Genomic DNA, 13,978 nt, shown 5'->3' with positions numbered 1-13,978 from the left:
ATAGTATATACAAACTTTTTTATTTATAAAGACTATCCTAAGCCAAAGTAGTTTTTCTTCTGAAAAAAGACAAAAAAGGAACAAATCAATTATTATTAAACAATAACTCAAAGGAAATAATGTATTTAACCTAATTTTCAAAACAACCGTCTCATGACATTCTTAAGAGGCTCTTTGGGAGAAGTGTTCTATGTAATGACTCTGTACTTGTTTCAGTTTGGGCTTAGATCTCAGTTGAATAAATATTTCTAGTCTCAGAAAGAAAGTTCTTCCTAACCAAAAAACTAGCCAACACATCTTAACTGTTGAGTTGGCAAGATGCACTGAGATGACCAAATATAAGCTTTATACTTACCCAAGTTATTAGCCGCTAACCACTCAAAGCTTCACAGAGGACAGGCGAGAATGGGGGAGTCCTTAACGTAACAAAATGTAAGAACCAAACCCAATAAAAGCCCCCCCAAAGACCTCTCAGTCTTTTATGGCTGTTATAGATTTTTATTTTTAAGCTTTGATGGAAATAATGAAGTTCTTAAAACAAATACAATGATAAAAAAATTTAAATATTTGGTCCTAGAAAAACTTTCAACTTCAATAACACAAAAGACACTGAGTTGTTTTTTTTTTAACAGAGTCAAGATATTAAGAAAAATTCTTACCACTTGAATAAGGAATTCTACTGGAAAACCACCCAATGTTTCAGTATCAGAGCCTGAAATCTTACTTTTCCAAGGTGACTGTCCTAATAAAGGATCATTATCCTACGGAAATAAAAAGGAATCATTTAACCACTTTTATCTATATAAAAGGCTAATATGCTAAGTGTCCTTCCCACCTTCCAAATGATCACTATCACGTGCACTGGCCACCAAGGGGCAGATGCTCAATGCAGGAGCTGCTGTGACACGCACAGAGAAACAGCACCACAGACTTGGCTTCCCGCAAGTGGAACACTGGCCCCGCCAACCCCCTGGGACAAAAGCCCACCAAATTGCAGCCGATGCTGTTGAGACCCCACATGTAAAATGCAGCCTGTAGCCCAGCCCAGCCCAGAAACGGACACTGTGGCTGCCGGATAATGACGTCATGTAGCAACACCCAGCTTCCTCTCCCTAGCAACTAGCCTACTTGGAGTTCCAGGAACATACTACACTTTAACCAAATATCTGTGTTTTCCCGTGCCTCATCTCATTTGATCCTCACAGAAGTCCTGGAGTAGGTAGATAGGAAACTCCGTAGAATTCTATTTTCATTTGTCAGAAAACGAAGATTTGAAAGCTTAGAAACATGACCCGACTGAAAAGAAGAAACTTGAAAATGACTTTAGGTTTTCTCCCTGCACAGAATATAGTCAAACACTGCTGCAGTTACATATTTTACCCTTTGTTCTCCCTGCGTGATCTACAATAATAATCTACTTCGTGTTGATATTTACCACTGTATTGCTGACAATTACCGAAAGAAAAGTTGGGGTGCTTCACTGGGCCGGAAAAAGTTTAGCTAGATCAGAGAGCAGGTCTAATTAAGCAAGTTTATTCTATATCTATAAAAGGCTACGTTGACTGGCACATGTGCAATACATATAAAGCTCTCGCTGGTGCCAATCGCACGTGTGTATTTCCATCTGTCATTGTCAATCGTGAATTTGGTTGACACTTCTATTATAGAGAAAGGGTAAATAGCGATATTAAAATATTTCTTCTAATTAATTTCCTTTTAATATGCATGAATTCATGCACCAGGCCACTAGTATTTAGATAAAGAGTAAATTCTCTTATATTTAATATTGTATTAAAATGTCTACAAAAATATTTCCAGTTGAAGCCACTGTTTAACTTATTTTATTTAAAATCTGACAACTCAAAATAATGTGGGTCCCTCCTGAGGTTGCTGTAATAGATGCATATTTCATAAAAACATAGTTCACAGTGATAATAGTCATTTAAATTACTGATGACATTTTAAAACGTTACCGTAGTGGGTGCTGGGAGAAGAGGAGGATAATGCAACCGCGGTGGAGTCATAAAAAACCGAGAAGGCCGCTGTTTTTGTCCGAAGGCAGCAATGGGCATTGTCTCGTGAGGCTCATTGCTCTACAGGAAAAGAGAAAAGTCCGGAGACTTGTAGAGGTTTGCCAATCATTTTAGTCTCATACATATTATTTCTGCATGATACACACTCGTGCAGAAATAAAAAGTTTTTCAGAGAACATATTATCCTACAAAGATCAAGGGCTAGAACTTACGTCAGAGTATGAAAATACTACTTGACTTCCAAGAAAGTAAACCCACAAAACAAGAAGAATTAAGAAAAGAAAAAGGCGCCGGGACTGGTTTGGCTCAATGGATAGAGCGTCGGCTTGGGGACTGAAGGCCCAGGGGTTCGATTCCGGTCAAGGGCATGTACCTTGGTTGTGGGCACATCCCCAGTAGGGAGTGTGCAAGAGGCAGCTGATCGATGACTCTCTCTCATTGATGTTTCTAACTCTCTCTCTCCCTTCCTCTCTGTACAAAAATCAATAAAATATATATTATAAAAAAAAAGAAAAAAGGCCAAAAGGCCAAAACAGGTTCAAAGATGCTGCCTGTGTGTTAAAGACAACCTAAATGTTACCTACTGCAATTACAGTGAACTCTCTGGCCAGAGAAAAATAGTTCTCATAAAAAATATTACATTAGCCGAGACCGGTTTGGCTCAATGGATAGAGCGTCGGCTTGGGGACTGAAGGGACCCGGGTTCAATTCCGGTCAAGGGCATGTACCTTGGTTGCGGGCATATCCCCGGTAGGGGGTGTGCAAGAGGCAGCTGATCGATGACTCTCTCTCATCGATGTTTCTAGCTTTCTATATCTCTCCCTTCCTCTCTGTACAAAATCAATAAAATATATTTTTTTAAAAATTACATTAATGAATCAGAAACAAGTTTCCTTTATTGGAAAGGAAGGTTGAAAGATTTCATCCTCCAATGAAAAAACTTATGGTTGGTATACTTTCCTCTATAGCTAGTCCAAATTTTCATTCTCTCTTATTTGTCCTCTCTAAAAATTATGTTGGATAAGGAAACTCTCACAATAAATAGTCATAGTTTTTAAAATATCAGAAAAGGAAGATTCTTTTATTTTTGCACTAAGGAGATAAAGAAAAATTTTTTTTAATATATTTTACTGATTTTTTTACAGAGAAGAAGGGAGAGGGATAAAGAGTTAGAAACATTGATGAGAGAGAAACATCGATCAGTTGCCTCTTGCATACCCCCTACTGGGAATCGAACCTGGGACCTTTCAGTCGCAGGCCAGCGTTCTATCCATTGAGCCAAACCTGTTAGGGCTATTTATTTTGCTTTTGTTGTTAATCCTCACCTGAGAGTATTTTATCCATTGATTCTTAAAGAAGTGTAAGGGAGCAGGGAAAACATCAATGTGAGAGAGATACATCGGTAGGTTACATCCTGTACATGCCTAAGGGCCGGGGATCGAGCCTGCAACTAAGGTACATGCCCTTGACTGGAATCGAACCTGCAACCCTTCACTCCACAGGCCAATACTCTAACCACAGACCCAAACCAGCTAGGGCAGAAATTTTGATTGTTAATTATAGGCTCATAAACCTTAAAAGTCAAATTAAACAAAGAAATGTATTAAAAAGGAGGCTAAAGGCTAACAATTAAATTTCCAAGATGCTTAGAGGCAAACAATCTATATATATTAAAAGGCTAAGCAGTCGAAACCGGTTTGGCTCAGTGGTAGAGCGTCGGCCTGCGGACTGAATGGTCCCAGGTTCGATTCCGGTAAAGGGCATGTACCTTGGTTGCGGTCACAATCCCAACAGGGGGTGTGCAAGAGGCAGCTGATCGATTCTCTCTCATCAACGTTTCTAGCTCTCTATCTCTCTCCCTTCCTCTCTGTAAAAAAGCAATAAAATATATTTAAATAAATAAATAAATAAATAAATAAAAATTTAAAAAATAAATAAAAGGCTAAGCAGCCGTCTGACCGGCCAAGTAGGTCTGATGCGCACTGACCACCAGGGGGCAGACGCTCAATGCAGGAGCTGACAAGCTGCGGTGACTTGGCAGAGGCAGTTCTCAGGTGATGCACCCCAGAACCAGTTAGGAGGGAGCCCGATTCTGGGGGTGTTACCCGAGAAATGCCCTGTCGCAAACCGGGACCCCTCAGGGGATGTCAGAGAGCACGTTTTGGCCCAATCCCCGCAGGCCCGGCCCAGGGACCCCAGCTGCCGGAGGGACCCTGCTCACTCCAAAGACGCCCTTTGAGTTACGTGCTGCCGCAGGTGCAGCCGACCTGGGAGGGACCTGGGAGGGACCGAAAGAGCCTGGCTCCAGGGCGTGTCCAGCCTGTCTAACCCAGTCCCATCCCGCCAGCCACCTACTAATTAACTTCCTTTCAATATGCAAGAATCCATGCACTGGGGCACCAGTTTTGTTTTAAAAAGTTTATTATTGCCCTGGTTGGTGTGGCTCAGTTGGTGTGGCTCACCCACATACCAAAAGGCCATGGGTTCGATTCCCGATCAGGGTGAGCAGGTTCGATCCCTGGTTGGGGTGCATAGGGGAAGCAGCTGACTGATGCACGCCCCCCCTCCCCCCCCTAAAAATCAATGAAAGCACATCCTTGGGTGAGGATTAAAAAAATAAAGTTCATTATTGAGCCCTGGCCAGGTAGAGCTCAGTTGATTAGAGTGCTGATATACCAAGGTTGCAGGTTCAATCTCTAGTCAGGGCACATATAAGAAACAACTGATAAATGCATAAATAAGTGGAACAAATTGTTTCTCTCTTTCTCAAATCAATCAATAAAATTTTTTTAAAGTTCATTATTCACTTTTTTTAAAAAATATATTTTATTGATTTTTCAGAGAGGAAGAGAGAGGGATAGAGAGTTAGAAACATCGATGAGAGAATCATCTATCAGCTGCTTCTTGCACACCCCCTACTGGGGATGTGCCCACAACCAAGGTACATGCCCTTGACCGGAATCGAACCTGGGACCTTCCAGTCCACAGGCCGACGCTCTATCCACTGAGCCAAACTGGTTTCAGCTCATTATTCACTTTTTAAAAGCTTTGCTAGATTGTAGAGATTTATTAATTAAAATTATTTTAATTTATTAGAAAGGTGTATAATTTTCATGACATGATTAAATCAAGTATGATCATGAAATAATGGCCCAGTAGTTTAGTGGACTAGATCAGAAACTCAGAAGATCTGAATTCTACTCTCAGCCCATCAGGAAACCAGCTCTAGAGCCTTGACTGCATTACTTACCATGATCTGTAGTTACTAATGTCTCAGTAATCATGCACAGAGTGGGAGTAACTAACACCTACCCTATATAATGCTGGAGATAAATAGGAGAACAAATTTTAAGGTGAAAGATGTTACCTCAGACTTTAAAAATCATTTTTCAAGAGGACTACAACAAAACAACTGAGACAAAAGTGTTGTAGAGCTTATTCTAGTCAGAAGTGACGAGTTCTGTTCCGCGGAAGTGCTATGTGGGTAAGGTATAATACAGAAATGACAGTCTCAGCAATGTGAATGCTTAAGTACAGTCTGTACTGGGGTCCCACAGGCCGGGCCTGGAACCCTAAGAACCTTTTCCTCGGTGACCTGAAATCGATTATATCATACAGCACCATCTCTAAGAAAAGTCTACATAATGTACTTAATATGCACGATATACAAATCTGTTATGAAATACTCACAAGAACTTCATAGTCAGGGATAGTGTGGGTTCCCAGTCCCGACCTGTCAAAAGTGACTCTGTACGTAGCATTACACGTATCCACGGCATCTATCTGCCCGGTGAACAGACCATCATGAACGCCACGTAATCGTGCTGAGAAAAGAACCAAAACAGGCATTACGTTTGGAAGATACAAAGAACTGTCAAATCTGAAACTACTCCAAGCATGTCATTTGAAACGTAGAAAGAACAGTATTGTTGTCTTATAGTGTCAAAAAAATTTACGCATTTTTTTCAGTTTAAAGAAACAAACAAAAAATGTTTGAAATAAACTATAAATGAGGATCCCTATTTTGATTTATGAATGAAACCACATATCTACCAACCTAAAAACAAAAGATTTTTTGTTGTTGTTCTTTTTTTAAATATATCTTATTGATTTTTTTACAGAGAGGAAGGGAGAGAGATAGAGAGCTAGAAACGTCGATGAGAGAGAAACATCGACCAGTTGCCTCTTGCACACCCCCTACCAGGATGTCCCCACAACCAAGGTACATGCCCTTAAGAGTGCCCACATGACCAGCTCCCATAAAACCGGGCACTGAACCTAGCGAGAGCCTCACGTGCTGCTACACCTGCCGTTGGAGGGACCAGTGAGTCTGTGTGACTCCACGGAAGGGGCTCCTGGAAGCTGGCAGTCGTTTCCTCTGGACGCGCCCAATGCACCTTCCCCTTCTCGAACTCTGCTTTGTATCCTTCTCTGCAATGAGCCCAGCCCCTGCGTGCTGAGCACTCTGACTTCCCAGTGACTACCAGCTTGGGGCAGTGTCGGGGACCCCTCACACGGATGCGTTTTTGTGTCACTATTATTTAAACCCAATTTGAAATAACACCAGGAAAATCCAAGGAAACAACCATTTTTCACTCGTTTTCTTTTGAGTGAAAAATAGAAAAATGACATGTAAGGCAAAGTGAGCCCTGGGGATGTGCCCGCAACCAAGGCACATGCCCTTGACCGAATCAAACCTGGGGCCTTCCACTCCGCAGGCCAACACTCTATCCACTGAGCCAAACGGTTTTGGCTAGTTTACCAAATTCTTGAAGATTAATTTATACTTGGTTTGGGCGGTACTTTCCCTCCCTGTTATAACTGAAGAATATACAGAATCACATCTATAAACTGACAAAATTTATACTCTTACAAAACTTTGAGCAAACTCCATAGTGAATAATTTAGTTTTATTAAATCACTAGAGGCCTGGTGCATGAAATTCATGCACTGACGGGGGGCGGAGGGGAGGGTCCCTCTGCCCGGCCTGTGCCTTCTCACAGTCCGGGATCCCCGCGATTGATCATCCCAAAGAGGTAGGCCCTTCCCACTGGCAGGAGCTCCATATGAGTCACCCCTGAAGAGGGGAGTCCCACACATCCACTGTAGTGCCACTGTGGGGTAGCCTGGGCCTCCCTCTTCAGGATGATTGTGGAACCCCCCAATTAACTGATTGCCCCACTGGCCCAGCCGATGGCCTGGGCCTCCCTCTGCAGGGTGATCATGGGGCACCTGCCTTTGGCTGGCCTGGCACCAGTGGGTGTCATAGAGTGATGGTCCAAAAGGTCGTCCAGAAGGCCATCGGGCCATCCAGGCTAATTAGCATATTACGCTTTTCTTATTATAGATTAGAAATGGACTATGTATAGACCCACGGATCATAGAACAATGGTGTTTGTAGATTACACAGAAAAGACTGCTTTAAAAAGGAAAAAAATAGAATTTTAAATTTTGAAATTTAAACAATTCACAGATGAAGAAACAGTCATCTCTAGAGTATATTGCTTTAGAACTACAGCTTAAGCTTTCTAAATTTAAAAGTCATTTATCTAATTGGAGCTTATTTTGGAGAAAAATTAAAAGTCAAGGTATTAGTAAGCTTGTCTTCACTAACCTGTAACTTTGGTTCCAATGACCAGGGGCAGAGGAATCTCATCTGGGAGATCTTTGAACTGTGAAAGATCCGCCACTTTCCTTTGCTGCAAGAGCCGGATTTTCTGCCGTTTCTGTTTTAATGCTGATCTTTCTTCCTCAAAAAATGCAGAAGAACATCTAGAATAAATTATAAAAATAACAAAATAACTACCCTACACAAAGCTTCAAACCAGGCCATCCATCTCAATGTTCTGTCTCACTCTCATTCTTGAGTCCTGTATTTAAAATGGGTTCATAGAAGTAATAATTTCTTTTCAAACATCTTATTAAAAACTCAAAGATATATAAATAACTCTAGATTATTCCTTCCTACAAGCAGAAGAATGTGTTCACATCCTCTGACAAAACTGTAGCTGCATCCCAGGTCTTCTCTTAAGGAAAAAGTTCCATTTTAATATTCTGTCAAGAAGAGCACGACCTTTCCCCTATCACCCAGAGAGCCTACTAAAACAGGAATTAAAAATTAGACGTGCCCGTGTAAACATTTACTCATTCTTCCCGCCTTGAAGTATGAATACTAAATTTACTCTTGTCTTAGGGCCTGTCTTACGTATATTTTCAAATTCTGAGAAGAACCAAAGGCATTTAAACATAGATTTCATGCCACAAGATATACATCCATAAGCCATCATCAGTGGAGATAATAAAGTATGAAGGCAGTGGTTACCATTCAGCTTCCTTGTGCCACTTTACCATCCTTATTGTGCATCCTGCTACCTCCTCCTACTTCCATCCCCCCTTCCCAGGCGATCACTGAGTGCTTTCCTCATTATCATTTCTATCTTCTAAAGTCTTACATAAATGGAATCATCTAGTATGTACTCTTTTGTCAGACTCGTTTCACTTAGCATAGTTATTCTAAGATCCATCCATGTTAGGGGTGTCGAACTCAATCAGAGAAGGGGCCAAAATCTAAAATCCAGCCTAAATCGCGGGCCGAATGGTTTACTGAACAGTCATAAACTGACAATGTCATAAACTGACAGCGGAGTGCAGTGATGACAGCGCGGTGCGGGCCACATTGCAAGGCCTGGCGGGCTGGATTTGGCCCGCGGGCCTTGTGTTTGACACATGTGATCCATGTTGTCATGTATCAGTGGTTCCTTCCTTTTTACTGGAAAACAGTGCTCTATTCTATGGAGGCATCACATTTTGTTTATCTGCTCTCCTGTTGGTGCATGTGTGGGTTGTTTCCAATTTAGAGCTATCACAACAAAGCTGATACAAACATTTGTGTATAGGTTTTTGTATATTAACATATACTTTCATTTCTCTTATGTGAATACGCAGGAGTGAAATGGTTGGGTTACATGGCCAGTGTGTGTTCAAACTTTTAAGAAGACAAGTATCACCGAAGAAGAAATACAGATGGCAAACGAACATACGAAAAGACGCCATCAGAGAAACGCAAAGGAAAGGAGATGCCACTACACAGCTATTAGGGTGCCAAGCCCACACACTGACACCAGTGCCGGCAGCTATGGAGCAGCACGACTCTCCTTCACTGCTGGCGGGAAAGCAAAACGGTGCAGCCACTTTGGGAGACAATTCATTTGTTTCTTATAAGACTAAACATACTCTTGCCATGTGATCCAGCAACCACAGTCCCTGGTATTTACACACACGAGCTGAAAACTTAGGTCCTCACTGAAATCCGCACATGGATGGTTATAGCAGCTTTTTTCCTAACCATCAAAACTTGGGGCAATGAGGTGTCCTTCAGTAGCAAATGGTATACACCTAGAGAAGTATTGTTCACGGCCAAAAAGAATGTGCTACCAAGCCATGAGTTACCAAGTGAAAGAAGCCAGTCTGAAAGGCTACATAGTCTATGATGCCCATACATGACATTCTGAAAATGCAGATCGAGGGCAGTGATAAGAAGGTCAGTGCTGCCAGGATTGGATGGGGGAGGGAGGGACGGACAGGTGCAGCAGTGACTCACTCTGTATGCTGCTAATGGTGGGTATATGTCCTTACATATTCCTCAAAGCCCACAGGACGTACACCCTAATGCAAACTACGGACTATGGATGGTTATAATGTGTTGATGTAGGTTCACCAATTGTCATACATGTGCCCGTGTTGCAGGACGTTGATCACTGTGAAGGCTATGCCTGTGCGGAGACAGGGGGTTATGGGAAATCTCTACACCTTCCTCTCAATTTTGTTGTAAACCTAAATCAATGCAGTAATGACACTCCCAACATAGTGATTTTACTTTCAACAAAACATTATTACCTCCGTGGTTTTCCCATTAGCCGTCTGATTTTTCCCCATTCCACTCTTGTTAACTTTCTTGTTTTCAAATTAGGAAAAGATTCCTTTAGACATACACAGAAATCATTATCACCTTCAAAGAGCGGTCTACAAAATAGAAATGGTATTTTAATGGTTAATACACAATGGGTTACTTAAGAGACAAAAATTTAAATATGCATTTCAATTTTCAACATCAAACTAATCACAAAATGCAAATTTTTACACAAAATATATACACATCAGATACACAGTCAAAGGGCTAAAATTACATTAAATTCTTGACTTTTGTGGAACAAACAATGTGTAAGAGGCCTAGGAGACACTGATGTTGTCCAATGTCCTACAGGAGCATACCCTCGGGGCTACCCTGGATCTGGCATTGCGCCTGGCGAGGCTAAGCAACATTAGCTACAAAGTGTCTGTCCAAAAAGTGTCACCATCATCAAGGAGTCCTCTTTGAGAATAAATCCGTTTTAGAAAACTGGAGCACTCCAGAAAGTTAGAATGGAATTCAAGGACTCATCACACTCCGACACCGTGAGAGCCTGCTTATATACCTATGGAAAATCCGTGGACAAAAATAATTCTATTTGTGGGTTTGGGCAATCAAGAACCAGCAATGGTATGCGAAGATCTTGGGCCCTGGCCGGTGTGGCTCAGACTGGGCAGATGCCTGGGTTTGTGAGCCTGATTCCCAGTAGGTGGCATGCAGGAGCAGCTAACTGATGATTCTCCTCACATCAATGTTTCTTTTTCTCTCACCCTCTTCCTTCCTCTCTAACAGTCAATAAAAAAATATTTTTTTAAAAAAAGTCTTGGGCTTAAATATGAACATTCATGAGATTCACCGGATGCAGAGCAGGCACCTGGCATGGGAAGCAGAAGTAAAGATAAGTAGCCAGCAAAGCACCACCAGGAACCGGCAGGGAATACAATGTGATGGATGAGAAATCATCAGTAAATACTGTTACTGAATAGATTTCACCCAAATTTCTTAATGTTTTATTTAAACATTTATGTGTCACTGAAGTGCATACGTACTGCCAAATAAGAAAGACTGTATGTCTAAAAATCTTACTGAATCAACTATTTCTCTACTATTATACTAGCACTTAAAATTTGAGAGTTTAGCCGGGACCGGTTTGGCTCAGTGGATAGAGCTTCGGCCTGCGGACTGAAAGGTCCCGGGTTCGATTCCGAGCAAGGGCATGTACCTTGGTTGCGGGCACATCCCCAGTAGGGGGCGTGCAAGAGGCAGCTGATCGATGGTTCTCTCTCATCGATGTCTCTAACTCTCTATCCCTCTCTCTTCCTCTCTGTGAAAAATCAATAAAATATATTTAAAAAATAAAATAAAATAAAATAAAATTTGAGAGTTTATAAAACAAGTCCCATTCATTGCAAATAATGGTTCTTTTTATCAGTCTTTATGAATTATAATATAAAAATTATACTTTCATTTTATTTTACACTAAAATGTATAACTTCTTTCTCAAAAGGGGATAAAAACTATGAGAAATGGAAACAAATCAAACCAGAATAAAGAATAGAAAAAGAAATTTAGGACAAAATAGGATCAAAATGGACCTACAGGAAAGGTTATAGCTTATAACGTTTGAAAAACTTAAATTTTTGGTTCCAGTAATATTCATAATCTAATTCATGATACTCACTTATCTATATTTGAGTAGAACCACTCGTATATGCACCATTTGTGGGCTTTGGGAAGCTTGAGTAGGTTACGTAATCGAAAACCAATCTTTTGTGAGGCTTTCTTATCTGGTGTTGACATTGTTGCTGTAAATTTCTATACAATAAAAAAACAGAGATCAATTACATTTCCATTAAGTAAAATGAGCATCTATAACATTGAATACATTTGTAAAAAGGTAGCTTGTAGGTAAGTACTCAAAAAGACTCAACAATATGCAACATGAAATTATTGTTATTATTTAATAAGCATTCTAATTAATTCTAACAAGGTTAATTAAAGCCTCTGGTTTCATAACATTCTGACAAAGAAGGTGAACTGTGTGTCCCCAACATGTTTGCACTGCAGGACAATTTCAATAAGGCAGCAGGAAAAAGACGCTTGTGAGAAACAGTCCTAGAGTCTCGGGCCAGAAAAGCCCAGTAAGAGAACTTCGTCACTCTTGAGAGTCAGAGAGAAAACATACAAGCAAGCGCGAGGCCCAGATGATTTCCAGTGAATTCTTATTAAACCAGGGCTCCAATGCTATTAAATTGTTTCAAATCACTGAAGAAGAAAAAAAATAAAGACAAGGTACATAGATAATGAAATCTGCCCACGTATAATAAAAGTAAACCTCAGAAAACATCACTTCTTTCTGTGAAATTTAAAAACACTTGGAAAGCCGAAACCAGTTTGGCTCAATGGATAGAGCGTCGGCCTGCGGAATGAAAGGTCCCAGGTTCAATTCCGGTCAAGGGCATGTACCTTGGTTGCAGGCACATCCCCAGTAGGGGGTATGCAGGAGGCAGGTAATCGATGTTTCTCTCTCATCGATGTTTCTAACTCTCTATCCCTCTCCCTTCCTCTCTGGGGGAAAAAAAAAAAAAAAAATATATATATATATATATATATATATATATATATATATATATATATATATTAAAAAACAAAAAATGGGCACAGGCCCTAACAGGTTTGGCTCAGTGGATAAAGTATCGGCCTGCAGACTCAAGAGTCTCAGATTTGATTCCAGGCAAGGGTATGTACCTTGGTTGTGGGCATATACCCAGTAGGGAGTGTGCAGGAGGCAGCTGATCAATGTTTCTCTCTCATCAATGTTTCTAGCTCTCTATCCCTTCCCCTTCCTCACTGTAAAAATCAATAATATACATATATATATATATATATATATTTTTTTTTTTTTTTTTTTTTTTTTTTTTTAAATGAGCACAGGATTACATAGACATTTTTCCAAAGACATACGGATGGCTGACAGGTACCCAAAAAGATGCTCCAAATCACTAACCACCCAGGAAATACAAACCAAAGCACAATGAGCCCAGTTGGTTTGGCTCAGTGGATAGAGCATCGGCCTTTGGACTTAAGGGTCCTGGGTTCAAGTCCAGTCAAGGGCACATGCCCAGGTTGCAGGCTCTAGCCCTGGTAGGGGAGGCAGCCAATGGATGATTCTCTTTCATAATTGATGTTTCTATCTCTCTCTCCCTTCCTCTCTGAAATCAATAAAAATATATATGTAAAATAAAGCACAGTGAAATCTCACCTTACACCTGTTAGAACAGTTATTGTTAAAGAAATAACAAGCGTCGGTGAGGATATGGAGAAAAGGGAGCCATTGTGCACCATTGGTGGGAATGTACATTGGTGCAGCCACTATGGAAAACAACATGGAGGTTCCTCAAATAATAACCAAATGACCGTATGATCTAGCAATTCCATTGCTGGCCATTTATCAGACGAAAAGATATATACCCCCTTTTTATTAACCAATGTGACCCCAATAAATTTAATAATAAAAAGAAAAGATATACCCCTCTGTTCACTGTAGTATTATTTACAATAGCCAAGACAAGGAAGCAACCAACCTAAGTGCCCATCAAGGGATAAAAGAATAAAGAGCCGCCGAAAGCGGATTGGCTCAGTGGATAGAGCATCAGCCTGCGGACTGAAAGGTCCTGGGTTCGATTCCGGTCAAGGGCATGTACCTTGGTTGCGGGCACATCCCCAGTAGGGGGTATGCAAGAGGCAGCTGATCGGTGAGATGTTTCTAACTCTCTCATCCCTCTCTCTTCCTCTCTGTAAAAAATCAATAAAATGTATTTTTTAAAATATTTTTAAAAATAAAGAAAATGTGATCCACAGATACACACACACTCACACACACGAATATTATTCAGCTAAAAAAAGAACTCTTGCTATTTGTGGCAACATGGATGGACTTTGAGAGTATTATGTTAAGTGAAATATATTAGACAGAGAAAGACAGATACCATATGATCTCACTTATATGTATAATCTAAACCAAACAAACTAAAAC

The 13,978-nt window shown here is 40.6% G+C and overlaps 1 protein-coding gene across 7 annotated transcripts in view; it reads right to left on the bottom strand.

Moving 5' to 3' along the window:
- The window catches only part of LIN9 (lin-9 DREAM MuvB core complex component), a 52,568-nt gene that overhangs the window by 21,629 nt on the left and 16,961 nt on the right, over positions 1–13,978 (bottom strand). For 6 of the 7 annotated variants that reach the window (XM_084868892.1, XM_084868893.1, XM_084868894.1 and 3 more), the window contains 6 exons: positions 11,624–11,757; positions 9,930–10,055; positions 7,648–7,805; positions 5,724–5,857; positions 1,974–2,093; positions 660–761 (listed from right to left, as the gene is read on the bottom strand). In XM_084868892.1, coding sequence (XP_084725018.1) covers positions 660–761; positions 1,974–2,093; positions 5,724–5,857; positions 7,648–7,805; positions 9,930–10,055; positions 11,624–11,757 — 774 coding nt within the window. Of the gene's footprint in view, positions 1–659; positions 762–1,973; positions 2,094–5,723; positions 5,858–7,647; positions 7,806–9,929; positions 10,056–11,623; positions 11,758–13,646; positions 13,728–13,978 lie in introns of those variants that run through there. The other variant, XM_084868895.1, reaches the window with a different exon arrangement.

This window comes from Pipistrellus hanaki, assembly GCF_964339955.1.
Source record: "Pipistrellus hanaki genome assembly, chromosome: 20".
In the NCBI taxonomy this organism is placed as follows: domain Eukaryota; kingdom Metazoa; phylum Chordata; class Mammalia; order Chiroptera; family Vespertilionidae; genus Pipistrellus; species Pipistrellus hanaki.
This window is presented reverse-complemented; position numbering and strand designations above follow the sequence as displayed.